This window comes from Tenrec ecaudatus, chromosome 1 (genome assembly GCF_050624435.1).
Source record: "Tenrec ecaudatus isolate mTenEca1 chromosome 1, mTenEca1.hap1, whole genome shotgun sequence".
Lineage (NCBI taxonomy): Eukaryota > Metazoa > Chordata > Mammalia > Afrosoricida > Tenrecidae > Tenrec > Tenrec ecaudatus.
This window is the reverse complement of record NC_134530.1, coordinates 264,918,687-264,946,589: the sequence shown is the minus strand read 5'-3', so window position 1 is coordinate 264,946,589 and position 27,903 is coordinate 264,918,687. Positions and strand designations below refer to the sequence as shown.

Genomic DNA, 27,903 nt, shown 5'->3' with positions numbered 1-27,903 from the left:
TCACGCTTCATTCCTCTTCTGGCAGTCCACCTTCTCAGATGAGGTGGGCAGCACACAGACTGAGTAAGTGTGGGTAAAACATACAACTCTGACTTTACACCATGCAATGTGCTCTTGGGCTGTTGGAAGGACTGCCTCTAGGTCTATGTACTTTTGCCTCATGAGCACTCTGAAATGTTCTGGAATTCCCATTCTTTGCAACATTATCTGTAGTTTATGATCCACAGAGTCAAATGCCTTTGAGTAGTCGATGAAAGACCAGGAAACATCTTCCTGGTAGTCTTTGTTGTCAGCCAAGGTCCGGCAGATGTCGGCATTCATATCCCTTGTGCCATGTCCTCTTCTGAGTCCAACTTGGATTTCTTGAAGATTTCTTTCAGTTGATTGCGGAATCCATATTTGAATTATCTTTAACAAAATTTTACTTGCATATAATATTAATGATATTGTTCAATAACTTCTGTGTTCAACTGAGTTACCTTTCTTATGAATGTGTCCAAATATGAAACACTTCTTGTCAACTGACCAGGTAGTTGACTTCTAAATATCTTGGCATCAGCCAGTGAGTGGTAAAGCCTGTTTGCCATGTGTGACCCGAATGGTATTTGAATTACTAGTGGCATAGCTTCCAGCATCACAGCAACATGAACACCACCTCAGTAAGACTAACTGACAGATGAATGGGGACTTTTAGACTGTAGTTTGTCTCTATCTCAAGAGCATTGAATAGCTACTGAGGGATTTCAAGCAATGGATTTTGAGTGTCCTGGGCAACATGTACATGATTTTTCATTGAAAATTCATTGTGAATTTAAAAATGTGCTTTACACAATTTGTGTGTGCATGGATTGTGATAAGAATTATATGAGCCCCTGATAAAATGATTTAAAAAAACAAACAAGAAAAAGGCATTTTGGCTGTGAGTTGAGGACAGACTGGGTCACAGTTCTCAGTAAATATACATAGTGGAGCCACATGACTATTGTGACTGTTCATATGAGAAATGATGCACTGTGGGCTAGGGTAGGAATGGAGATCAAGGAAACTAGAAAGATTCAAGTAATATTTGAAAAAGGTAAACCAGAGAGACTTGCATGTGAATGAGTTGTAGAGAAGACTCCTGACTGATAGTACTGCTGTTCACTGAGGAGGGGACATAGGGAGGGAACTCCTCTTGTCATATTGAAGATATATATTTGAGACACATGAGAGAAGGTATGAAGTTATAAAAGTAGATATACCAGCCTAGAGTTCAGTCAAGTGATCTCAGCTGGATATATATATATATATATGTGTGTGTGTGTGTGTATATATATATATATGTCATTGCTTTTAGAAAGTAGTTAAAAGGAAGTAAATGTATAAATTTAAGGGGTATATTGTCATAATAAGGTGCTATTGATCCAATTCATAGCAACCATATGTGATAAGGAGAACTGCTCCCCCCAGCCTTCTTGGTTGTAATCTTTATGGAAGAGGATCACTGGGCCTCCTCCCAGAGATCTGCCTGGTGGGTTTGAACCACCAGTATGTGGGTTAGCAGCTGGGTGCTTAACTTTTATGCTACCAGGCTTCCAAAACCACACCCACTGCTATTGAGTTGTTTCTAACTTATAATGATTTTAATTCTAATTCAGAATAGAATAGTATCATATGGTTTCCATTTTTATAGAAGCAAACTATAATGTGTGTTTCCCTCAGAGCAGATGATGAATTTACACCACTGAACTTTGGGTTGTCAGTTGACCACTTTAACCACAGTGCCACCAGGGTCTTTGCAGGAGGGTATTCAAAAACCCCAAACCAAACAAACTGCTAGGGAACAATTTCCAAATCATAGTGATCCTAGAAAACAAAGTACAACTGCCCCTGTGGGTTTCCAGGATGGTAAATCTTTATGGGAGTAGACAACTTCTTTCTCCAGAGAAGGCAGCTGGTGGTTTCAAACTGCTGACCTGGTGGGTAGCAGCACAATGTGTAACCTCTGCACCAGGGCTCCAAGAGGCTATGCAATGTAATCAAGCATATAATCAAGCAAAGTAAGAGACCAGGGTTTCTTTTTAATGTGAGTCTGATTTTACCCCTGTTCATATGTCAATGCGCTAATTTCTGTGTCTGAATACATTGGACATAATGCTCATTGACCATCTATTTGTTCCTTCTTTAGGGAGTGATGACAATAACCTCAACTCCATCTTTTATGAACACCTAACAAGGTCCCTCCAGGAGTCCCTGTGTGGAGATTTGGTTCTTGGTCGTTGGGGTAACTACAGTTCTGGAGATTGCTTTATTTTGGCTTCCGATTACCTCAATGCATTTGTTCATTTGATTGAAATTGGAAATGGTCTTGTCACCTTTCAACTGCGAGGATTGGAATTCCGAGGTAAGAATCTTAATTGTGGGACTTGTGGGAGTCCCCAGACTGAATCATCACCGTGAATCTTAGTCTTCATTAAAGAGGAAGCTTTCTATGTCTGTCTTCTTAGATAAGAATTGGAAGTCTGTACCTTTTCCCATGTACTTCTTTTTTTTTTCCCACAAAAGAAAAGCTTGTAGTTAGTTCAAGGATCATTTGCTGGCCCTTAGGAGCGTTTCCCAGTCCAGTCTGTTGGGGCACCACGCCCTGGCCCCAAAGTACACTTTCAGCATTCCCTGGGGACCTTGCCACTCCATTCCCTTGCTGTTCCGCTGCACTCCCCCAGTGCTTTGCCTCGGCGTATTGGGATCAGGTCAGGTGCAATTCCCACACTGTGTCTCCGGTGCTGTCCCCTGTATCGCCCTGAATCACTGGGGGGCATCATGTCTCATAGTGGGGCCAGCCATGTTGTTCTCTCTGTGGACTGACTGTTCTACTCAGGAACATCATCCTCACGGCCTCGTGGGCCAGGCTGTGCTCCACTGTCTCCTCCTGCCCCTTCATCTGCTCCCGTGTGCTCTGATCAGATATGTCCATCTCCCGGAGCTGCAGAATCAATGTCATCCTTTGAAACAAATTCTTTTCGGGGGAGGGGCAGGAATCCACTTAATTTTTGGTGCTGGGGCCAGCCTCCCAGACCTCTCCACTGGTTCCCTGCTCCATGCCGGGATATTGCATTCACACCTTGCGGCACTGGGTTGAAGTCTGGTCCCACTTTCCCTGTGGCCCATGTACTTCTTTCAGCACATTTTTAATGCAGTTTTTGTGGTAAAATTAGGTGCCTCGGCTGATATTCGGGTCGGCGTATACTCAAGTATATATGGCAACCCAATGTACACCTATGTGCTAACAGATCAAGAAACTGTTTTCAATCATAGGAATGAGTCAAAAGCCAAAGGAGACTATGGACACCAAGTGGGTTTCATGTGAAGACAAAAACAAGCTCACTGCCATTGAGTCAATTCCCAAATAAAACAACTCTCCAGGCTTTGGGGTTTCCATGGCTGTAAATCTCTACAGGAGTAAAAAGCTTCCTCTTTCTCTGATACAGCAGGGATGGGTTTAAACTACTGACCTTGTGGTTAGCAGTCCAGTGTGTAACCCACTCCCCTACCAGGGGCCCCACTATGTGAAGACAGCCAGCTCTAAAATAGAACCGGAATCTGCCAGGTAATCGGTGCTGTTGTCTGAGGGTGATGTTGGGCTGCTAAGTGCAAGCGAGGTGTGCAGTTAGAAACCACCAGCCATTCTGAAGGAGAAAGGTGGGGCTTTCTAATCCCGTAAAGAATTACCGTCTCGGGAACCCACAGGGGCAATTTGACCCTGTCCTATAGGATTGCTATATTCAGCATAGACTCGATACCAGTGATTCGGTTTGGTTTTTGTTGATTCTCACCCATGGTGACCCTACTGAAGAGAGGTGAACTGCCTCACAGGGTTTCTAAGGCTCTACATTGTTACAGGAGACTGTCACATCTTTTTTGGGTGGTGGGTTTGAACTGTTGACCTAAGTAGCAGTACAGTTGCTTTAACCACTGTGGCATTAGGGCTCCTTTAGTCCTTTAATATGTCCGAGCTTTATTTTTCATGTGTAAAATGACTATCTCCATGTTTATGTGTTCACATGCATTACATGACCGTTCACTGCATTATGATTTCTTAATCTACCCAAAGCTTGACAGTATGATCTCAATTTTTCACTTCAACAAAAGCTGGAGTTGCAATGGGGGAGCCAAGTCTTTGTAACAGGGAGTATGCATTGCTTAACAAAATTAATTAAATATTAAAAATGAATTTTAAAAATTATTTTTTGTTATGCCAATGAAACTATTACATAAAATTAATTTAATCATCGAGTACATAAACAGCAAAATATATGACTTGCTCAATAGTTTCTACAAATAGGTGTATAATTTAGTGACGCCGATTACCTTCTGGAGTTGTGTAACCAATTCTCACCTACCATTTTTCATTTTTCTTTCCCCAAGAACATGAACTCAGTGTCCCCTAAGATTCCTGTCTACTTTTGACTTGCTATGGCCATTTGATCTCATGTAGGTGATTCTTCAAAGAGCACAATACTCAAGGCAGACAATCTTTATTAGTTAAAGTATTATTTGGTTTTGAGAGGAGGTCAGGGGAAATGTTCGCTTTAAGGTTGAAAGATGATCTCAGGGAAATGTTGCAGGGCTTCCTCTAGTCTCCATGGCTTTAGAAAGCTGTTGTCAATAGGGAATTTAAAATCTGGTCCTGCCTCTCTCCCCTTGTGATCAAGGTTCTTCCAGGGAATCTTTGATCAAAATGTTCAGTAATGGTAGTTGGGCTGGCCTCAGTTCTCTGGTCTTCAGGCAAGGAGACAGTTTTTCATGGGGGCAATTAGCCACACATCTGTTTCCCTTTCCTATCTCTGACTCTTCTACTTCCTCTATTGCACCAGGCAAATATCTTGTCAGCTGCAAAGGGTTTGGGGACAGCTTCTCACTGTAGCTAAAAATAGAGACCGGGTTGATTGGAGAAATTCTACATTTATTCTTGCAATCACTGCAGAAGGGAACAGGCAGGGTTCTGCTTCTGAGCGATTTCAGCGTCCAGTCACAATTTAACAAGTTAGGCACCTTAAACAACATGACAAGAAACAAGCTTCGCAATAATCCCTCCGGGTGATAACCAGGTTTTTACAATGATCAGCGGACAAAAGAGAGCAAGTTTCACAGGAAACTGTTTACATTCCCCCAATGGATGATCAGACCCTGAATGAATATCTTCCTTACTCCAGGGGCGGTCAGACTAGTACCCGTAAAGTTTCTGGCTCCATTCCCTATCGAAGGGCTTCCCCTTTCCCACCAAACCAAATACCCCATTGCCATTGGGTAACGGCGGCTCAGAGCAGCATTCAGGGAGAAGGTAGAGCTGCCCCATACGTCTCCAAGACTGTGACGTTTTACAGGAGTAGAAAGGCCTGCATCCGTGTAAAATTAACAGGCTTAAAAGAGAATTTTTACTATAGGGGTGATGACTGTTACATTCTGTGTCCCTTTTAAAAAATTAACTCTCAACAAACTATGTTACATTTCCAATAGTGATTAAGAGCAAGCTAATCTTTTCACCTTCTCTATCAAATATGGAAAAGTTGCTGGCCTTGGGTTCTTTTTTTCCCACTGTTCTTAAGTAAGTTTTGTTGAGAACTTTCTCTCTGTGAACTGGGGTGAACTGCCTCTTTTTTTAAAAAAATTAAATATTTCTATTAGGGGCTCTTACATCTCTTATCACAACACAATCATCCATTGTGTCAAGCACATTGGTACACATGCTGCCATCATCATTTTCAAACCATTTTTTTCTACTGAGGCCCTTGATATCAGCTCTTCCTTTCCCCCCTCCCTCTCCTGCCTACCCTCCCTCATGAGCCCTTGATAAACTAAAGATTATTATGTTCATATCTTACATCATCCTCTGTCGCCCTCCACCAGTTTTCTGTTGTTCGTCCCCCTGGGCGGGGGTTATATGTTGATCCTTGTGATGGATTCCCTCTGCTCCCCCTCCTTCCCCTCAGGGTCAACAATAAGGGGAACTTTACAGAAGCAGACTGCCACATCTTTCCTCCTAGTGTTGAAATACAATGGGAATAGGCATCAAAGAACTTTACAAAGATGAAGTTAACTTTCCGTAAGAGGATTGAAAAATAAACCAGTAAGCAAATAAGAACATTTTTTACAGCTTGGAGAAAGTCCTGTAAAAGAAGCAGTACAAATCACATCACCGTGAAAGAGAGGGAGTGCATGATGGGGACCCAATGCCCATCTGTAGACAGCTGGACACCCCTTCCAGAGCGGTAGTGAGGAGGAGATGGGCCACTCAGGGTTCAGTGTAGCAACAATGAAACTCAAAACCTTCCTCTAGTTCCTGAACGCTTCCTCCCCTCCCAATCATCATGACCCCAATTCTACCTTGCAGACCTGGTTATAGCAGAGGATGTACAGTGGTGCAGTGGGGATCTAGATGCACAGGGAATCTAGGACAGACAAACCCCTCAACACCAGCGGTGGGAGTGGCGACACCAGGAGGGAAGGGGGTGTAGAAAGGGAGAACCAATCTCGGAGATCTCTGTGTAACCTCCTCTCTGGGAGATGGGCAATGGGGAGGCGGGTGAGGGGAGACACCGGGGAGTGTAAGATAAGATATAATAATTATTTATAAACTATCAAGGGACCAGGGGTGGGATCGGGGAGGGAGGGGGACGGGGGAAAAATGGGAAACCGAACTGATTCCAGGAACCCAAGTGGAAGGTGAATTATGAGAATGATGAGTGCAACGAATGTATAAGGGTGCTTTGCTCAATTGATGTATGTACAGACTGTGATAAGAGCCTTATGAGCCCCAATAAAAATATTTTTTAAAAAAGAAAAAAAGCTTTATGGTTATGTAATTTACATGTAATACAAAATATATTACAATCATCATTATAATCAATATTTTGTACAATCATCATTATAGGGTTGTACAATCATCATTATAATCAATATTTTCTTATTTCATGTATTCAATATTATTAGCTCCTAATTTCCACCAAACAAATTTGTTTGAGAAATAAATGTGTTTTTATTTCACACACACAAAAAAAGAAGCAGTACAGTTTTGTAATAGAAATTTCCTCCACAGGGTTAGAGTGAGGAGTTGCCACATTAGATAGAATGGTCCAGAGAGGCCTCTTTGAAGTTTGTGGTTATGCTTAAGACAAAGGTGGAGGAGGCAAAAGGGGCTGCTGTGTAAAAACCAGGGGAAGACTGTCCAGACATAGGAGCTGTAAGTGCAAAAACCATGAGTCCGGGAAGATCATGTGGCTAGAGTTTAGCTGGTGTGCATGAGGGAGGCTGTGAGACGGGATCTCATGGGGCTTCCCTGATGGGGCAAAAGTTTGCATCTTATTCTTGGTAGAAAAGGGAAACAAGGATTCTGGAAAGAGGAAAGACTGATCAAATATGCATTTTCAAGATCTTTCTTTTAGCTGTATGACAATGTGCTGGAGGCAGGGTGGAATGGAAGGATGCATGGAGATCATGTAGGAATTTATCGTAGAGATTAATGCAAAGTATCATAGAGGGGACAGAGAACTACTGCGCCACTTGGAAGTGCACTCAGCAAGGCTGAGTGAGCAGTAAGGGGTGAGCGAGGCAAAAGAGAACAAGCTGAAGGAAGATCGTAACTTTTTGAGCCGAAGGTAGATGTGTCACCAAGAAGCACCCCATTGTGGATAGTTTTATTTTTCAATGTGCATCATTCATCCAATGAATATATCAAGTAGTTAATGGGACAGATGAGTCTTGCTTTATTCCAGTGGTGTTTATGAGGACTAGTAAAATTTTCTACATAATCATAGAAGCCTACATTAAGCAAAAATTTCAAAATATGGATTCTCAATATATCCTCCATCATATCTTTCCCCTTCTCTAAACCCTCCCCACAGATTTCTGTGCTCTTCAGTTCACACTATCCCCAAACTGCTACTTTGGCACCCTTCACGTACTCAGATTGTGTTTGTCTTAAATGTTCTTTGTGTTTGAGGAGCAAAAGTCTGAAGAGGCAAGACAAAAAGTGTAGAGTATTTGTGTAAGTTTTCCCAGTGACAATCTCATAGGACCGTCCATGTTACTCTAAAACAGGCATCCTCAAACCATGGCCTGCGGGCCACATGCGACCCACAGAGGACATTTATCCGGCCCACCAGGTGTTTTTGCCCCATTGGTTTTTTTACTTCAAAATAAGATATGTGCAGTGTGCATAGGAATTTGTTTATAGTTTTTTTTTAAACAATAGTCCGGTCCTCCAACGGATCTGAGGGACAGTGAACTGGCCCCCTGTTTAAAAAGTTTGAGGACCCCTGCTCTAAAAGAATGAGTGGGTGCATCTCCATGATGGAAAATGATTCTTTGGCAAAACTTTCTTGACCCTTTTTTTTTTAACTAATGCAGTTTTCAAATTTCTTAAAATGCCTTCACAATAAACCCCCAGGATCATCTAGCGCTTGGTGAAATTTTACCAAGATAACCCCGTTAGAATCCTAAAACGCATTGCCTTCTAAGCTGACCTCTCTGCTCTGAATTGAACTGGCTCATCGGACTCCCTTAGAAACCACTGTTTGGGTTCTTTGTTTGTTTGTTTTATGGAGCTCTCATTAACATATCATACCATTAAATAGTTCCATCATATCAAAAAAGGCTGTGCAACCACAATCAACTTTGGAACTTCTTCTTCCTTCCCGTACCCATTGACATTGACTCCTCATTTTCCCTCATCCTTCCCTTCCATGCCCCTCCCCTCCCTCTGAAAAAACACTCACTGGCAAGAGTCTATGAAACTCACAGCAATCTTATAGGGCAGGGTAGAACTGCCCTTGTGGGTTCCTAAGACTGTAACTCTTTACAGGAGTAGAAAGCTCCATCCCATTCTTTCTCCTACTGTGTGGCTGGTGGTTTCAAACTGCCGATCTTGCACTTAGCCCAACTTGAAGCCACTATGCCACCAGGGCTCTTAGTGCTCCTGGTCACCTACTGGCTCCATACATTCACGTATACCAGTTTCCCTATACAAATATACAAAACAAGGGAAAACAGCCAACAAGGACCATATAAAACAGAGAAAGAAATCAATCTAAGAGAAAGTATAGAATATTTTTAAATGATAATAAATTCACATTGGGTGCAGAGGTAGATCAAATTACAAGGTGTTACATTCCACTCTAAGTACAGTTGCTAAAATTCTTTTTATAATGATCTTTGTCTGATATTAAAGCTGTTAACATTCCAACATGCCTTGGGGATTCCATGGGGACTCAATCCACGTAAGGATCCTGAAAATGGATTTTGGGCTACCACTATTATCCATAGCTTTCTGAGAACCATGTTTTTATAATTTAGGCACTGGGATCGTTCCCTCTTCTGGGTTTGAATCTTATTATTTATAATCCTTGGATCACACAGGCTGGTGTTCTTCTTCCTTGTAGATTTAATTGACCCCTCACTTAAAGGGCTGCTTGTTCAGACACATATCTTTAAGACCCCTGATACTATCTTTCATGATGTACAGGCACCATCTGATTTCTTAATTACACTTTGCTAGTCTTCAGTGACTTCCTCATGAAAGCAATTACCAGGCAGAGCCATGATATAAGAGCTAATTGTTCTTATATTAGGGCCATGATCTTGTGATAGCTCAAAATCCATTTCTATAACTAAGGTTTCTATAAGTCCCCGGTGTACTTCTATAGACATCATTGTTATTTTATTGTAGTACATCATAAATAATCCCCTGGGGGCCTAAGGTAATTCTATTGATGGAGCCTTCCTGGTGTAGTAGTTAAGCATTAGGCTGCAATGTGCATGGTTGGCAGTTCAAATCCTCGGTAGAAAGACTGGGCTTTTTATTCTCGTAAATAGTTACAGTCTCACAAATCCACAAGGGGGCACTAGGAATCAGCATGGACTCTATGGTACTGAGTTTATAAAGGTATTTTAGTTAATAGCAACATTGTTGAGCAAAGGTTTATACATGAGCAGCTCTTCTTATTGGACACCAATACATGAGTTGTGAGCGCATATAACTTCAAAATGTGGGTGACTGGATACTAGTTACAAGTGCTATGGGGGGTGGAGATACGGCAATCCTGTCAGTAACTCTTTTCCAATGGCCGGCCATGTCTGGTAGACCAACACATGTCATATAAAGTCATAGAAACCATGAAAACAGCAAATATATATTGGTTTCTGGTCATTACTCATGATCACTCAGTTTGGATCTTTTTTTTTTTTTAAGGAATTAACAAGATGGAGGCAACTATGCTACTGAGGAAACTTGTATGCAATCCAAGTTTTCTATGTAATCCATTGATTACAGAGACATTTTAAAAATGTGTTTTGTTTTAAAAAAAGAAAAGCCCATGCATGTAACTGCTACCCTAGTGGTAATAGAGTTCTCTTTTCCTCCTATTCAGTAGTCACTGTATGGAAGTAAGTTTTCTGGATGATCACTTGGGTACTAACTAAAAAATTGGTGCTTTAAGTCTACCATCCCATACTTTGGAAGAAAGCTCTGGAATTCTGCTTCTACAAATCATCCCCATTGCGTGCAGTTCTACTTTGAAAATACATCGGATTGCCATGAGTTAGTCAACTTGATGGCCACCGGTTTGGTTTTAGTATATGTCAAGTGCTGGGAGGAGCTGGGAATAGAGAAGTCAAGGCCTCCTACCTGAAGCAGCCGGAGCCTCACTGAGAATAGATGTCCACAAGCAATGAGCACTCACTGGAGGCTGAGATGACTGCTGCAATGACACCATGTATGAGGCAGGCATGTCACATGCCTCAGGGGAGGAGTATGAGATCCGGTTGCAGTTTGAAACAGCTCAGCAGAGGAGAAATTGCAGTAAGGAAACTCACGAGGACCAAGAAGCAAACAGTGGCCACACATGGCTTCCAGGAGTTTGGGAAAAAGTGGTCAGGATAATGTTAAAGAGATAAACGGGAGCCAGATTAGACTGTCTGGAATCTCTGTGTAGCATAAGGACACCTTTTAACTGGGAGAAAGAAGTCATGATTGCATATATTTAGCATCATTATCTAAAGAGGAATTTAAAAAATTCTTTGGATGCAAATTTCTAATCATTAATTTTGTGGATATTCATACTTTTTCATATCCCTCGATGAATTTATACAAAATGCTACATTTTTCTATAGGTACAATATTTTAGGCATGTATTCTGTGAATATTTATGAATTTATAAGAAAACTATTTAGAGAGCTAATTTGAGCAAGGCCGTTGGCAAAATCCAACAGAGCAATAATAGAAACTGTACTCTGTGTGTACTCCTCCTCTATTTTACAAAGCTGACCGAGAATGCTGCAGGAAGTGGTGAAGATGAAGTGCCTCCAGTGTGGTGAGACGGCAAAACTGATTCATGAATCTCAACTATTTGGAGATCTTTCCTCTTTTTCTTAGATTTCAAAGGGAGAACTATGAAGACGAGCATGTGTGAATTATATCCCTATTATACATTCTATGAGTCATAGCTTTTATTTTAGTAAACATAACCACTCATTGCTTTTAAAGGATGTCAAGCTAATTTGATTCCTGAGTTTATACTACTTTTTGCATCTTCCAACTCCTCATCGCATCGCCTATGGTGTCCTTCCTAATTGACCAAGCTAAATATTTTATCTCGACTGTGTCATTTATTGATTGTGACATAACAAACCACAGCCAAACTTAATAGTGTGAAACAACAGTGACTTGTCACTTCTCACTGAGAGCTTCTGAGTGGCACCAAGAGTTAAGCGCTGAACTACCAGTTGAAAGGTCAGCATTTTGAACCCACTCCAGGAACCTCAGGCACGCCTGACATTCTGTTTCCCAAAGGTAACAGTCTTTAAAATCCCATGGGACAGTTCTAACCGTGACACGTAGGACCACTTTGAATCAGAACGGTCTCAACAGCAACCAACAACATTGTGTGGGTTGACCAGTAGTCCTTCTACTGAACTCACTTGGGATCATTCATGCAGTCATGTGGAGGGAAGGACAAAGATCCTTCATTGAGGGCTGGTGAGCACACTGGCACTTTGGTTATCATCCCTGTGTCTCTTGTTCCCCAGTAAGCTAGAAGAGCCTTCTTCACAGTGGACGGCCTCGGAGCTCCAAAGGGATGAATGCAGATGCTATAAGACTTCGTAAGCCGAGCTTCTGGAATGGGTTTCTTCTGACTTTTGCTGTATTATATTGGTTAAAGCCTCTCACAAGGAGAACTCAGATTAAACAAACTCAATGCCATTAAGTCAGTGCCAATTCATAGTTACCTTATAGGACAGGGTAGAATTGCCCCTGTGAGTTTCCGAGACTGTAACTGTTTATGAAAGTAGAAAGTCCATCTTTCTCCCAACTCATATGAAAAGAGTGGAAAAACAAACTCTATTGCTTGTCAGTGAAAGTATACAAGGTCCAGTCACAGGGCGACCTGGTCTATTGGAGGATAACACAACAGCACAGACACTTGCAACGTCATCGGATGAACGATGGAGGAGGCATGTAACGGACAAATCTATAATGATACACGTGGTAGAGCAATTGTTGCGTAAGGTCAGACCTCCCAGGAGAGTTTTTCTGTTATCACTTGTTTACCTTTCTTCTGCTTCTAAATATGGTCATGTGGCTATAAGGATTATTTTGACATAATGTTAGTTAACTTGTCACAACACCACACCCTCTTGAACAATTTTTTATTGTAATTAGCAACACTAGAATATAAAAGAACATATAGTTTGACAGAGTCAGTATTATACTTTTGTTGCAAGAACAGTCCAGTTGGCCTAAAAGGAATGTTTCATTTTATTATATATTATTATAGTACAATATTCCCAGAAAAAGTCATGTTTTCTTTTATATACTTGGGTACTTTTTGAAGATTTCTTTTCAGCATTACCTTATTCTTTCCAGTTTCCTATTTTCCACATGTTTTGTTTTTGTCAAATTAAATCTACTTTAGCATAACCTGAAGCAGTCAAAATATAGATGTATTGGGTCACTCTGGATTTATCCTGAAATCTATCAAAGCCAACTACGAGAAAGATGTGAATTTCTACTCCCATAAATATTTGCAGTGTTAGAAATTCACTGGGGCAGTTCTACTGTTTTCTAGAGGGTTGCTATGAGTTGGTATGGACTTGATGGCAGAGATAGATAGATAGATAGATAGATAGATAGATAGATAGATAGATAGATAGATAGATAGATAGACGATAGATAGAGAGAGAGAAAGAGAGATCAAAGCTATTCATTGAAATAGAAGATATCAAACTACACAGTTGGAAAAAGAATGTGGGTTTGCATAGGTTATGGTCCTTTCTCAGGAAATAAGCACAGCACAAAAGAAGCACACTTCATGGTGACTGTCTTAGGCTGGGCTCACTAGAGAAGCAAAACCAATGACATATATATATATATACATATATATATGAATGAAATATATATGTGAAGTATATGTATATGAAATCTATATATGAAGTATATATATACATATATATGAAATATATATCAAGAAAATGTCTCAGAGTTGTAGAAACAGGCAAGTCCAAGTCCATGAGGTGAGATATTAGGCTGGAAGCTTCTCCTGACTCACATACGTTTAGGACCTGATGAACCCCAGATTGGCTGGAAGGCCACAGCTTGGTAACTGCAGAGTCAAATGAGTCCAAGGTCTGAAGGTCCCATCTCATGCTGCTGGTAACTTCCAGGATCCGAAGATCATATGGCAGATTGTTGGTTCAAGTCTAAAGAACTGGTGGTTGATGAGACAGAGGCAGGATCCAGACCAACAAAAATCAAGCAAGCTTTTCAGTCTACTTATATTTGAAACAAGTCACACCCCCAACGAACGTCCTTGAAATTGTTTACATCAGATTTGTGACCCTGAATAAGGCTGTTGCATCCGACCCTAAATTGACAACTGTTTGATTGTGATGACAATGTGAAGAGCCAGGTCATAGGGGATTACCAGGTGTTAACTTCCTAACCACTGAGAATCCTGGCCTAACAAAGTTGACACAGAACCGAACAATCACACATATCAATTGATATTCCATCAGTTCCTGGCATGACCAAAGTCATGAAAAGACCAGAAAAGCAAGCTTGGAGACTATCAGATAAGAAGTCGGTCCCAAATCACAAAGTAACACTGATCCCATAACTGGGATTCCTTACAAGTTGGTAAGTAATCCAGGCACGGTCCATTGTGCTCATACTGTTGACACCATGGACCCTGTAACCTGGATGCTCCCGCTACTATCACTGCTGCCTTTGACCATTCGACGAGTAACCCTGCCACCATCTCTCTTCCACAATGGGCTCCACAGCATCCCCACTCCTTTTCTCAGTTTCATTGTGTGCACGTTATTGACAAAAGCAAGAGGTGCTCTAGATGCAAGGGTGGCTGCAAGAGGGTTTGACTTTTCCGATCTTATATAAGGAGCATGGTGGTATTGTGCTTTCTCATTGGGCTGCTAACCAAGAGGTCAGCAGTTCGAAACCACCACCCACTATGCAGGAAAAAGATGAGGTTTTCTACTCCCATAAAAAGTTAGTTTTAGAAACTTACAGGGGGCAGGTCTAGCCTGTTATATAGGGTCACTATGAGTCGTAATTGACTTGGTGGCATTGATGATTATTTATTTTATAGTGGAAGAGAGCCACCGCTTCTGCTAAGACTCATAATATGAGTGTATTCATGGAAGTAATGCCCGCTGCTACAACCGCTAACTCCCCCATCTGAGTGCCGGACACAATATCCTTTTATTTTGCATCACATAAAGTTTGGTGGACATGAAGTCAGTGAAGAGGGTGGGGGATGATTTCCACCCCCATCAAGGACCCTGGCTGGTGGCGGCTCTGCCTCCCTGTTGCGTCGTGTCCCAGGTCACCAGAGCTTGGCTAGTAAGCTAGCAGAGGGACAGGCCGCATAGAAGTTCGTGGACCAGGTCCGAACCTAAGGTACTTAATTTCCTCCTACATTCTAATGGACAAAATGATGAGAGAAGTTGGGAAATATTGATCCGTTGGTACACAGGAGGAAAAGTAAAAGGGCCTGTGAGCAGCTATCCTGTTCCTGGCACAGGGAAAACATTTTTTCTAAACATAGGGGAAGGGCTGAAGTCCAGGGCAGCCAAAAGAATGTCAGGGTAGCCATGCCACATTTTACTTATATTGGCTAGTATTATATGAAACATTAATACAAATTCTTCATCGAGAATCTAACCAGGGAAGCACATTTTTGTATTCTGTTCCTTGGGGACCGAGCATCTCAAATTCGAGTTTATTTTCTTGTTACCCTCAGGAAACAGGATCGTAATATCCTTGTGTCCTCGGGTTTATCAACATTGCTAGCATTTTTAAGCCTTTAAGGAAACCATTCAAGGAATCACAGATTAATCATCTGTTTTGAATAAAGGTGGAAACAAGTGATGCATTTTAGAGCACCAACAGCGTTAAAAAGTGGGAAAAAGAGAAAGGTAATCTGTTGGGCAGTCGGTCCCACTCAACCATCATTTGAGTAGGTGGACACAGAAGGAAAAGGGAGAGCTGGTTAAATGTTCCATCGATTTCTGTTCAGCGTTAGTCCGTCCGGTGGCCTCGGCTTATAGGCTAGCTTATCTTTATTAAACCACAACAACCCACGGCTACCAAGTAGATTGTGACCCTCCAGGACAGATTAGAAACGTGCCACGGGGGTTCCAATGCGGTGAATCTTCACAGCAGCAGACTGCCTCGTCTTTCTCCAGGTGGGTTAGTTACCAATCTTTCAGTGAGCAGCCCACTGTGCCTGTGGAGGCCCCTTATTACTATTTAGAGAGGAGAATGCTGCCCACAGGAGGACCGTGTCACTTGAAAATACTTCCTGATGGTGTAGTGCCAGGGGCGGGAAGCAAACATCAAAGCCATGGGAGGGAGTTCTCAGTGACTTCAAGACTCAGCTGCGTATCAGAAACGCAGATGACAACCACTTTCAGAACAACCACGTGCCATTCCTTCTCCATATTTAACGAGTGTGCACAACTGAGCTCCAAAGGGGATAAGGAACGGTCAAGAGTTTGCAGTAGCAGGGAGGTGATGAGAAAGTGGGTTCAGAAATGTGATTCTCAGATGCAATGACAGATCAGACTAAAGGGAGTCTAGAACTGCCCCTGGCCAAGGACTTGATGGCATGTGAGTAACATTCTCTCAAGGAATAAGACCCCATCGAATGCTAGAAGAGGTCACATGTGTGGAAAGTTTTGAGACTACAAAAATAAAATGTAATTGGGTATGTACGTATGCATGCTGGCTCTATTATTCTCAGTATGGTGCTGATACATGTGATCACAGCAAGGTCTGTTTCCCCAGATCCTCCTAGCAGAGATCTCCCTACCATGGAATTGATTCAGACTCATAGCAGCCCTGTCGGACAGGGTAGAACTGCCTCTGTGGGTTTCAGAGACGTAACTCTGTACAAGAGTAGTACACTTTACCTTTCTCCCAAAGATGTTAGGAAGTATAAACAAATCATTTAACAATGTGGGACTGTGTTAGTCAGGGGAGACTAGAGAAACAAATTCATGGACACTCACATGTGTAAAAGAGCTTTATGTACCAGAGCTATTGAATATTGAAAAAAACATCCCAGCCCAGTCCAGACCAAGTCCTTAAGTCTGCTATTAGCCCATATGTCTGATGCCAATCTATAAAGTCCTGATCAGACTCACGAAACACATGCAATGATGCTGAATGCAGGAAGATCACAGGCCAGTGGGCGGGAGGTCTTGTGGATTCAGTGGCATTTCAAGCATCTCAGCACTGCCATGATTCTCCAGGTGGCTTTTCTGGCTCCAGAGGTTTGGCTCCATCAGTCTCTCTCCAAGTGTCTTCTCCACAAGGGTGTCTCGCAGGGAGTGAGCCTGTGTCTCACCTCCAGCAAGCTGTTTATCTCCTTAGCATCTCCAAATGAGGTCATCAGACAACCCCTCCACTCTGAATACTCAAATTGATGCCAGATTATGTAACTACCACAGGGAGTCTGCAAACCTCAAGAAAAACAATGTTTCAGAAATGCATGGTACTATTTAGATATTTGCCTTTCATATGATTTCCATCACTACATTTTTCTCTCTTAATTCATCTTTTGATATTTCCTTGAGATGAGTGATTTTTATGTATACAGTTCCATGTGATCAGATATTTCCATTTTTTGCTCAAATGGCTGCTCAAACAAGAAAAAACCAGTATAGATGACTTTGTCCTTTGACTTAAGATCCAGTGGTGATGAAAATGATGTAACTTTTAGGTGTGTCTAGCCATGAACTTTTGAGATCAAGATATTTTGACCACACCGTGGGTAGGGTTTTAACATACCTTTTATATATTTCCTGTGCTGTGTCCCTAGTGCAGAGGACAGTGTTTGACATGCTATTGGTGATATTGTAAGGTGTCTTAAGTCAGCTCTGATCCATAGCAATCCTATGTACAAGAGAACAAAAAAGCTGCTCAGTCCTGCCTCAATCTCACATTTTCTGTTGTTCAGGAACTATGGCAGTTTATTTTACTGAGGGTCTCCCCCTTTTTCACTAATCCTCTTCTTTACCAGAAATAACGGACTTCTCCAGGGAATGATCCCTCCTGCTGACATGTCCAAAGTGCAGGAAACCAAGTCTCACTAACCTTTCTACCAAAGAGCATAGTTGGTTATCCTTGTTCTAAGACAGACTTGTTTATTCTTCTGGTAGTCCATGGTACTTTCAATATTCTTGGCCAACATCATAATTGAAGTGTATTTTTCTTTGGTGTTCAACCTAGAATACCCCAAATTAAACCCACAGCCCTTGGGTTGATTCCAACTCTTAGAAACCTACATAGAGTTTCCTACTGTACATCTTGATAGAAGCATACAGCCCATCTTTCTTGAGTGGAGTGTCTGGTAAGTTTGAATCATCAGTCTTGTGGTTAGCAGTCCAACACCTAACTAATAGTGTCACCTGGTCTTCATATTAACATATTTGATGAGTGGTTGATGAATAAAGTAAATTATTTATTAACTTATTTGCCAATCTACTTACTCACTAAGTTTCTACTTTCCTGGCTCTACTTTTATGGAGCATAGAATATTGTAAAAATAATAGCAATATTGTCAATACATTGAATGGTTAATAATCACTTTATTTTTAAAAATCATTTTATATGACAACAGCTATTTAAAGATAAGAAACAAACTTAGATCAAGATAAAAACATGACCAAGGTCATATAGCTTGTAATCACTACTGTTCTTCCATGTTGTTAACTCTTATATCTCATAGAAATAACATTCTTCCATTGAGCTGAAACTTAGATAGATCCCGTCTTCATAACCTACTTTAGATGAACTCAGGAGTGATACTTGTCACATAGTTTCTTGATGCATGCCAACAGTGAAGGTCCACATCTTTTAAGATAAAACTTCTTAGGAACCACACTTACTGTTTTCCTACCTGTTCCTTCATTACTTCTCCTTCCTAACTCCATTTCTCCTGTCTTCCCTTTGAGTGGCTACTTTATTTTTGTGTGTGTTTTCTCATCTAAACCTTTACATCTGCCTTTCCTTTTGACTGTTCCTAAACTATCCAGTTCATAGTTTGGACTTGGACTCTGATTTACTCTTTCTCTCTCGGACACACACACACACACACACACACACACACACACACACACAGCCTACTTTATTTCCTCTATCAGTAAGTTTGCTAAAGACTCAACTATCTTGAAAGATATATTTATCATCACCATCACTAACAAATATTTTAGTTGATCCTGTTTTCCTACCTAGCTTCACTCTTATTTCTGTTCTCTTTATTGTGAATTATAATTCATGATTTGTGCCTATAGCTTATTACTTCTGTTTTATCATTATTCATTCTTTTCTCATCCTCTGAACTTCTCATTGAAGTCCATTTTATTATGTAACTTCCAGTTATTAAAACAATGTTTGTTATAATAATGTCTGTGCTCTTAAACCTTCTCCTATTGGCCATAATGATGCTTTCTGGAGACACAGAAAATACCCAGTTCTTATTTCTATTTTAAACCTTTCAGATAATTGTGGAAACAACCATAATTCCCCCCACAATCTTCTTTACTCCAAAGTAAAAGTCCATCTTCAGTAATTCTTCACTATACAATTTTTAGTTATTTTACAAATCTGAAGCTTTCTTGATGCATAATGCATAACCCTAACACAATAAGCACTAACCTGCTATCATTTTTACAATAGAGAAGTAATCTAGAAAGTAGAACTTATTCAGCTCTGCTAGGTATGTGCATTAGACAGAGCTGCTTTTAAGTAACAAAACCAATGACACTCATATAAGAGGGAACTTTGCATCAAAAAGTAACAATATCAAGGAAGCATGTTAGTCGAGTCCAACTCAAGTCCGTGGGTTCGATGCTAGCTGGAGTCCTCTTCACCCTCTTCAGACTCATGTAGTCGAAGGATTATGACAGAGAAAGGTGAAGTGGGATACAAAGAGCTAGCAGGTGCAGATTCAAGGTCAGTGGAAACAGCAGGGCACAGGCAGCCCAGAAGTTGGCTCTCAGTCATTGGCCCACATGGGGTGGCCCCTGGAGCGAGACAGAGGATGAAGAAGAAGGGTAAGAGAGAAAGGTGAAGTGTTCGCGCTCTTGTAGAAAAGGCCACTCCCAAAAGATTAGGCTGTGACCTGAATGAAAGGTTGGACTCCGCCCTTACATTTTTCTGCAAATTCAAGTTGACATAAAATCTAACTACCACAGTGCAGTAATAATTTTCTTTAGAAAAATTAATACCAGACTAGTCTCAAGGAGTTGGAGATTAAAGATGTCCCAAATATCCAACTCTTCTAACATGCTGTTTTGCTCCATTTCCCACCACCCCCCTTGAGTATATTTCCTCACCTTGCTGAATTCTGCAATTTACTGCAACATCACACAGAAACTCATGAAACTTGGAGGAAGTGTCCCACATGGCAGTGGGTGCCGTTCTGACCAAGGCTCAAAAGTTAGGCAGAGGCAAGAAAAATGCACAGTCTAGAGCAAGAAGCTAAAAATGTCCAAAAAATCAAAGTAGGTCTACTTACTTCTACCAAATAGTAGTCAGGAAATAGAGTATTACTTTCCAGGTAAGGTGAGGGCGTCAGAACTGTAGCATGGTAGCAATATATATCCAAGGAAAACAGCAGGTGGTATTTTAATTCACATTCTCTACTAAGGTGGGATCAAAGATGTCCCCCAAGGAAGCAAAGGATGTGGCTTGGTTCCCACCCTCTACTTTGGTCAATCTTAATCCTACCCCATTCCTATCCATTAGTATAGTACAGAATGCCCTAAAAAAAGGGACTGTAGCCAAAGGTGTGTAGAGTTCGGACTTATATAACATAAGGCATTATAGCTGGGGGGCCATATTAATTGACTATCACTCACTGATTTTATTTGACTATGTTATACCGGAGGAGTAATACCAAATCTATTGGTATATATAATCTAGTATATAATCTACATATAATTAACATTTTTACAAAAAATCATTTTATTGGGGCTCATACAACTCTTATCACAATCCATCCATCCATCCATTGTGTCAAGCACATTTGTATATTTGTTGTCCTCATCATTCTGGAAACATTTGCTTTCTCCTTGAGCCCTTGGTATCAACTCATTTTCCCTCTCCCTCCCCATCCCCCTCCCTCATGAACCCTTGATAATTTATAAATTAGTATTATATTGTCATATCTTACACTGTCTGAAGTCTCCCTTCACCCACTTTTCTATTGTCCATCCCCCAGGGAGGAGGCTATATGTAGATCCTTGTAATCGGTTCCCCCTTTCTACCCCACCTTCCCTCCACCTTCCCAGTATCCCCACTCTCACCACTGGTCCTGAAAGGATAATCTGTCCTGGATTCCCTGTGTTTCCATTTTCTATCTGTACCAGTGTACATCCTCAGATTTGTAAGGTAGACTTAGGATCATGATAGTGGGGTGGGAGGAAGCATTTAAAAACTAGAAGAAAGTTGCATGTTTTATTGTTGCTACCCTGCACCCTGACTGGCTTGTCTCATCCCTGTGACCCTTCTGTAAGGGGATGTCCAGTTGCCTACAGATGTTCTTTGGATCCCCAATCTGCACTCCCTCTCATTCACAATGATATGATTTTTTGTTCTTTGATGCCTGGTACCTGATCCCCTTGACACTTCATGATTATGCAGGCTGGTGTGCTTCTTCCATGTGTGCTTTATTGCTTCTCAGCTAGATGGTCACTTGTTTACCTTCAAGCCTTTAAGACCCCAGGCACTATGTTTTTTGATAGCCAGGCACCATCAGCTTTCTTCACCACATTTGTCCATGCACCCATTTGTCTTCAGCGATCAAGTCGGGAAGGTGGGCATCACGGAATGTCAGTTTGTTAGTGTGTTGTACTGTGGTGGCTTATGTGCTGATACAATGCTACAAGCTATGTCACTGGTATTTCAAATACCAGAACGGTCACCCAAAGTAATCAGGTTTCAGCAGAGCTTCCAGACTAAGAAGAGACTACAAACAAAGCTAGGCTGTCAACTTCTGAGGAACTAGCAACTGAAAGCCTTGTGGATAGTAGTGAACCATTGTCACACACTGAAAACCTAGACAATGGCATCAGAACAGTGTCAGAGATAGTGGCAAAGGATCAGCCCGCAGGTCCAACAGCATTCAATGGGAAGAAGTACAACCAGAATGCTGTGTCGAGGCAAAGGTGAGGAGACTTGCTCGCGTGCTTCTCCAGTCTCGGGAAGAGGTCGTCATGCTTGGTAAAGTCGAGAGGCAGTGTGGCTGCAACAAAGAGCTCAAACCTCTTAACAAGGGCACTGATGGTGCAGGAGTGGGTGGTGGTCATTCTGTTCAGGGTCACTGTGGGTCAGAACCAATTCAACAGCCCTACCAATAACCCCATTCTGACCAAATCTCTTTCTGTATCTTATACCTTATATGAATATTGATACTATCTAACTGATGTTAAATTATATAGGTGTCTTGCTTTTGATTCATTAATCTATGAAATTAGTTATAAATTATGCTACTACTATATCTTTATAATTAAATTATGAAATTTGTTTTTAGAATCTAGGTTCAGGATATTTAATTTTCTATTAAACTCAGTCCATGATTCCTGCAATAATTCTAGATGACATGATGTATACAATTATTTAGATTATTTAAATAACTGCATTAAAGTGGTATTAACATGTACCAATATCCTCCAATCATTAGCATCCTACATATATTTCCCGTCAAATGACAAAAGGCTGCTTATAGGAACTATTTTATCAGGTGCCTGAAATGAACTCCTTTTCAAGTCTACTCAACACACCCAGTCCCCGGCTCATCATAGTATAAGGTACCATGATACTCTACATGCCCCAGTCATGACCTCACATCTCTGCAAGAGGAAGCATAAGAGTATTCATTTGTAAGACATTCATGTTCAGAACCATCATGAGATGGGGGGGAATAAGAAAAGAGATGAAAATATGAATAAAAAGGAAGGTTATTGAATATAAGAATTGTGACCCACTTGGGAGCACTGCTTAAAGTGAGAGCTAAACAAATCTCATGACTCTTAGATGCACTTCGCTTAACAATCTTGCCCTCCAATTAAGGCAAGGGAAAAGTCTATTCTAAACAAAAGTTGCAGGATGACGTTGTTCTCCCTTCCATTTTGTTTGCACTTGGTAGGAACCTACTGCCAGCAGCGAGAGGTGGAAGCCATCGTGGAGGGTGATGAGGACGATGGAGGTTGCTGCTGTTGTCAACCCGGCCACTTACCGCACCTGTTGTCCTGCAATGCAGCGTTTAACCTACGGTGGCTCACGTGGGAAATCACCCGGACACAGTACATCCTGGAGGGCTATAATATCATCGACAACAATGCCGCCACCTTACTGCAGGTCTTTGACCTCAGAAGGATTCTCATCCGGTACTACATTAAGGTATTGCTCGGGATTCCCAATAGTTATCTCTCGGTAATGATGTGGGCTGCCAGAAGAAACTCCTGAAAAACTGTGAAAATACACCTTTTGGTTCATCTTCAGCTTCTGAATCTGATACACTACTAGGCTTAGGAACCACTAGGCTTAGGAACCACTGCTTTATTGAACCATCCGAGAGGACACTGGTTTTGTTTCGGTTTTTAATCATTTTGTTGGAAGCTCTTACGGATACTATAACAAGCCATAATTCAATTAAATCAAGCATAATTGTGCAATTACTGCCACCATCATTTTCAAAACATCATCTTTCTTCTTGAACTCTTTGATATCAGCTCCCCCCTATCCCTTCCCTTCCCCATCCTACCCCCAGGAACTCTTATTATGTATTGTTATTATTATGGACATATCTTAGCCCATCCAATGTTTCCGTTCACCTACACTTCTGTTATTTGTTCCCCCAGAGTGGGGTTATAGAATTATCATTGCTATCATTTCCCCTTTCCTCTCCCTTACCCCCAACCCCCCTTTCCATCCCTTCAGAAAATCCTTTCTCCCATTACTGTTTATCTGTCTTGGATTTCACAGATCATGTATCGAATGAACTTAATTGTATGAATGAACATACACAAGTCTAACAAGATTAATGAGGTACAACTAAGACCATACTAGTAAGGGGAGGAAACATTAAAGAACGAGAGTTGAGTGTTTCATCAGTGCTACTCTGCACCCTGCCTATATCATCCCTTCAGTGTGGCTCTTCTGTGAGGGACTGTCCAATTATCTTACAGGTGGGTTTTGAGTTGCCACTTTGTCTACACTCCTTCACATCAAGTTAATTGCTAGTTTTTGAACTTCTGATACCTATTTCCCATTGACACCTCATGATCATATATTCTAATGTGCTTCTTCCATATGGACTTTGTTGAGTCCATACTAAATGGCCTTTTGTCTTTAAGACCCCAGTCACGATATCCCCCCCGCTATATCTTTTAATAGCTGGGCACCATCAGTTTTTCACCACATTTGCTTATGCACCCATTTTGTCTTCAGCAATCGTGTCAGGAAGGTGAGAATCATACAGTGCCATATTATTAGAACAAGCCGTTCTTGTACTGAGCTAAGATTTAAGTAGAAGCCTAAAGTCCATCTGCTTCTTTGTTTTATTTACACACACACACACACACACACACACACATATACATAGACAAATACACCTATCCTTATATATTTACACACATATTTATACCTATATATAATTTTTACTTACTTGCACTTTCCTCTTTTTCTTTTTCCTTTCCTCCTGCCCCACTATCATGTTTACTGATCATTCACCTCATAGTATTTCTTCTCGAGTACATTTCTGTTGATCAAACACAACCAGGAATGCAACATCCTCCTCCCCACTATCATGTTTACTGATATTCACCTCTCAGTAATTGCTCTCAAATATATTTCAGTTGACCAAACATGACCATGAATGCTACACCTTCCTGTCAATTTTAGATCCCTTGCTAGTCCCCTGTCCCTGTCATAATTGGCTGAAAAATTTTAAAACGAAATATCCAAATGTGAAACTACTGGTCCTTAACATAGTCTCCATCAGGTCTATATACTTCTGGAAGTTTCTATCTCTCTAACGCTTCCCTAAGAATTCTGCTCGCTTTGATTTGCGGTACATCAAAAGGGCATTTAAGCATTCTTGGAGGACTCCCATTATGTTCCTTTGAAATGTCATTTCAGTTTGGAGAACATGAAAAGTTTGCAGAGGCAAGAACAGGTCCGCAGGCTGAATCTGGTAGTTCCCCTAGATGAAGTTTGGCAGGACAGCCCTGTTCCTCATGAAGAAGGAGCAAATCCAGTGTGGTGATGGGGGCGGTTCCTTGAGGCAGCTTTCTTCACCTTGTTTCCCCGCCAATGGTTTCCAATGTCATTTTCAGATTTCTTCATAAATAAGCCCTTACGACCATCTTGTGCCCTTTGAGAAAATCTCTCAAGATTTAAAAATTGTTTTAAAGAGCAAGCAAACAAACAAATAATTATAACATTATCATAATATATGTAAAGACTTTGAATTAAAAATAAGGGCAAGCTTAGCATATCTCAAGCAAAAATAACTGAAAGAAAAATTCAAGCATTGAGTTGTAATTTTGAAGGATTCTATAGGATTGCTATGAGTCAGAATCAACTTGATGGAAGTGAGCTGGCTTTGGGCTGGGCAAAATTAGGAGCCCTAGTAGTGTAACGGGTGATGGGTTGGGCCTGAAGCATCAAAAGAAGATGGAAGAAATACATTCTTTTGGAGTAATAATAAAGAACAATGGTCAAAAGCTTCTAAACAGACATCTCTGCCCTGACTTTATCTGGCCCAGCAGACCCCTCTGATTGAAGCTAATTTTGAAGGCACCCTACTGAGACGGAGCCAGGTCCATCACTCATAGATGGCTGTCTCAGCCATCCGCTGATCATAGAAGCATGTTTACATATGTTTTGTTTGGCATAAACCTGTGTGCATATGAACTCTAGAATTAATACTTTTTTGCTCAGCCTGGTATAAAATGATTTGGGAACCCATCAGGGAAGTTGTGGCCTCTTGCCCTTTTCTGTTCTGTAAGCCATGAAGTTTTCACACATATAGTCGACTGTAGGGAAGCTGAGTCTATCAGTTGATAGCAGACTTGGTGGTGAATCGCACAAATAGCAGTCAGTGGTGTGCATAAGAGATACGTTGGTCTTGTTCTCACTGAAGTGAAAGTTGGAATGGCAGCTCAGCTCCATGAAGTCCTCAAGTTACTTCCTGCTCTGAACTCACCACTTTAAGGGTCCCATCCAAAATTTATGTTTCAGGAAAAAGTGGGGGAGAGGCTGCTGTAATGCACTTCTGCTTCATTCTATTGTCCAGAAATTATTCACAATTCCAGTGGCAAGGTGACCTAGAAAGAGTATTCCAGGCAGCCATGAGCCCAGATAAAACTTTGTGCTCATGCCAGGAGGTGACAAGAGAAGTTAAATGGTAACTGGTCACCTCTGCCTCCTTGCTCAAGGAAAGAAGCTTCTTTGAACTCTCCCCTTCATTCTTAAGTGGCAGCAGGATAAGGTAGATGCCAATGGCAGGAGTAGAACCCAGAAAAGCAGATAGGGCAAGCACAGATGGCCTTGAGAGCTACCCTAGGAGCCTTGGAGTTGAATGTCTCCTTGTTGTCTGAAGACTAATGCTAGACTCTAGTCTGCCATTCAATGACCTCCACTGTTGTGTCCAATTTCCATCCCATTAGCCAGCTCCCATCCTCATCCCTTCATGCCCATGCTAACCTTCAATATGCTGGTCACTCCTTTTGCAAAGATTGCTCTCACTCACCTCAGCTTAAATCTTACCTGTCTGCCACTTGCCAGATCTTCCTCATATTGATGCCCTGAGGACGGTGCCTTTCACTTATCTGTCCCCTAGAACATTTTCTCCATGACAACAGCTTACACTGAGTCACCCTTGGCTCCTCTGTGTCCCTGAAATCTGTGCAATGACTTGTATATTGAGTTGCCCATTCTGGGTAAGGTAAGTTGGGACTAGCCCAGGTCATAATTCTGTATGGACAAGAGGTCCCGGGTCTGAGCAACCACTCCAGGCATTGTCGGCAAGATGAGGTTTCCTATTCAGCCAGGAGTCTGGGACTCCAATGGGCTGCCCTTCCAGCAGCCAGGTATGTAGGAAGATTGGAGCTGATAGGATGAGGCAAGCAGATCACAAATTGTGGGAGAGAAAGAAGAGGGCATAGAGTGCCCACCCTCCAGTGAACTCTCTTGACTTCTCTAGAGATCTCAGAAGTACTGTGCAGATCCCATACCGTTCCTTTGCCTCCATCCCTGGTTTTGTGGCTCCTTTCCTCTCTGACATGCCTCCTAAATCTCTGCATGTTTTCTAAAATGAAGATTTATTATCTGAAAAAGGCAAAAAGCCAGGATCGTGTGAAAATGGAAGAGCCTTAAGAAAGGCCTATAGAATTCTGACAGGTACAAGTTGGTTTGTACGAGGCAGTCCCCTAATTCTGCTTTCTAAAAGGGAGTGCCCCTAATGAATCCTGAAGGTGGGTGGGCCATGGGTAATAGACTCACCCAGGTTGCTGGATAATTACTATTGCCCATGTCCTACCCAAAATTCTGATTGTGCAGGTCTGAGGTGGGGGGGCCTAAGAATAATTACAAAGAGTAATTTGGCCACATCAAACCTAGGATTCTGAGTTGGGGCCCAAGGACTTATATTTTTAAATAGTTTCCTAAATGATTTTATACACAACCAAGTTTGGGAACTACTACAAACCTGTCTGTGCTTAATATAAATAGAATCTTTTGAACTCTAAATTAAAGTACAGGTGAACTGAGATCTTTGGACCAATCAAGGCACATGATGTCACCTTCATTTATTCTTATTGACAGTGTCAACCTCATTCATATGAGTTTTCTCTAAATGGAATTTTCAGTCATATCTTTAGCAAAGATTAATAAGAATTGCTCCCAAGGCAGACAAGCAGTTGCCATCTAATCGACTCCGGTTCATGTCAACCTCATACGTGTCAGAATAGAAGTGTGTCCCAATGACAAGACCCTCCTTTCAAGGAACCTCTGGGTGGATTTGAATCTCCAACTCCAAGTAGCAGCTGAGCATCATAACCATTTATACAGCCAGGGACTTCCTTTCCCATCGTAGAGTTAGATGAAATTTGTGGAAAACAGAGCAGGTATTAGACAAGATACAGCCTTTGGGGATGAAAACCAATAAATATTTCCTTCTTGGGCCTTGGTTGCTTGATGAACAAAGATTTAGTAACTCTGAATTGCGTCACGCTTAGAGTTTGGCTTCATTCTTTGCCTTTTATCATTTCATTTTATTGTGCGGGTAGATGGCAAAGGAAGGAACGCTTGGAATCATCCTCACACACAAAAGAATATTAAAA

The 27,903-nt window shown here is 41.4% G+C and overlaps 1 protein-coding gene across 1 annotated transcript in view; it reads left to right on the top strand.

Annotated features, from left to right (window-relative positions):
* The window catches only part of PCNX2 (pecanex 2), a 357,992-nt gene that overhangs the window by 302,514 nt on the left and 27,575 nt on the right, over window positions 1–27,903 (top strand). The window contains exons 25-26 of the mRNA XM_075532150.1: window positions 2,168–2,383; window positions 22,704–22,957. Coding sequence (XP_075388265.1) covers window positions 2,168–2,383; window positions 22,704–22,957 — 470 coding nt within the window. The remainder of the gene's footprint in view (window positions 1–2,167; window positions 2,384–22,703; window positions 22,958–27,903) is intronic.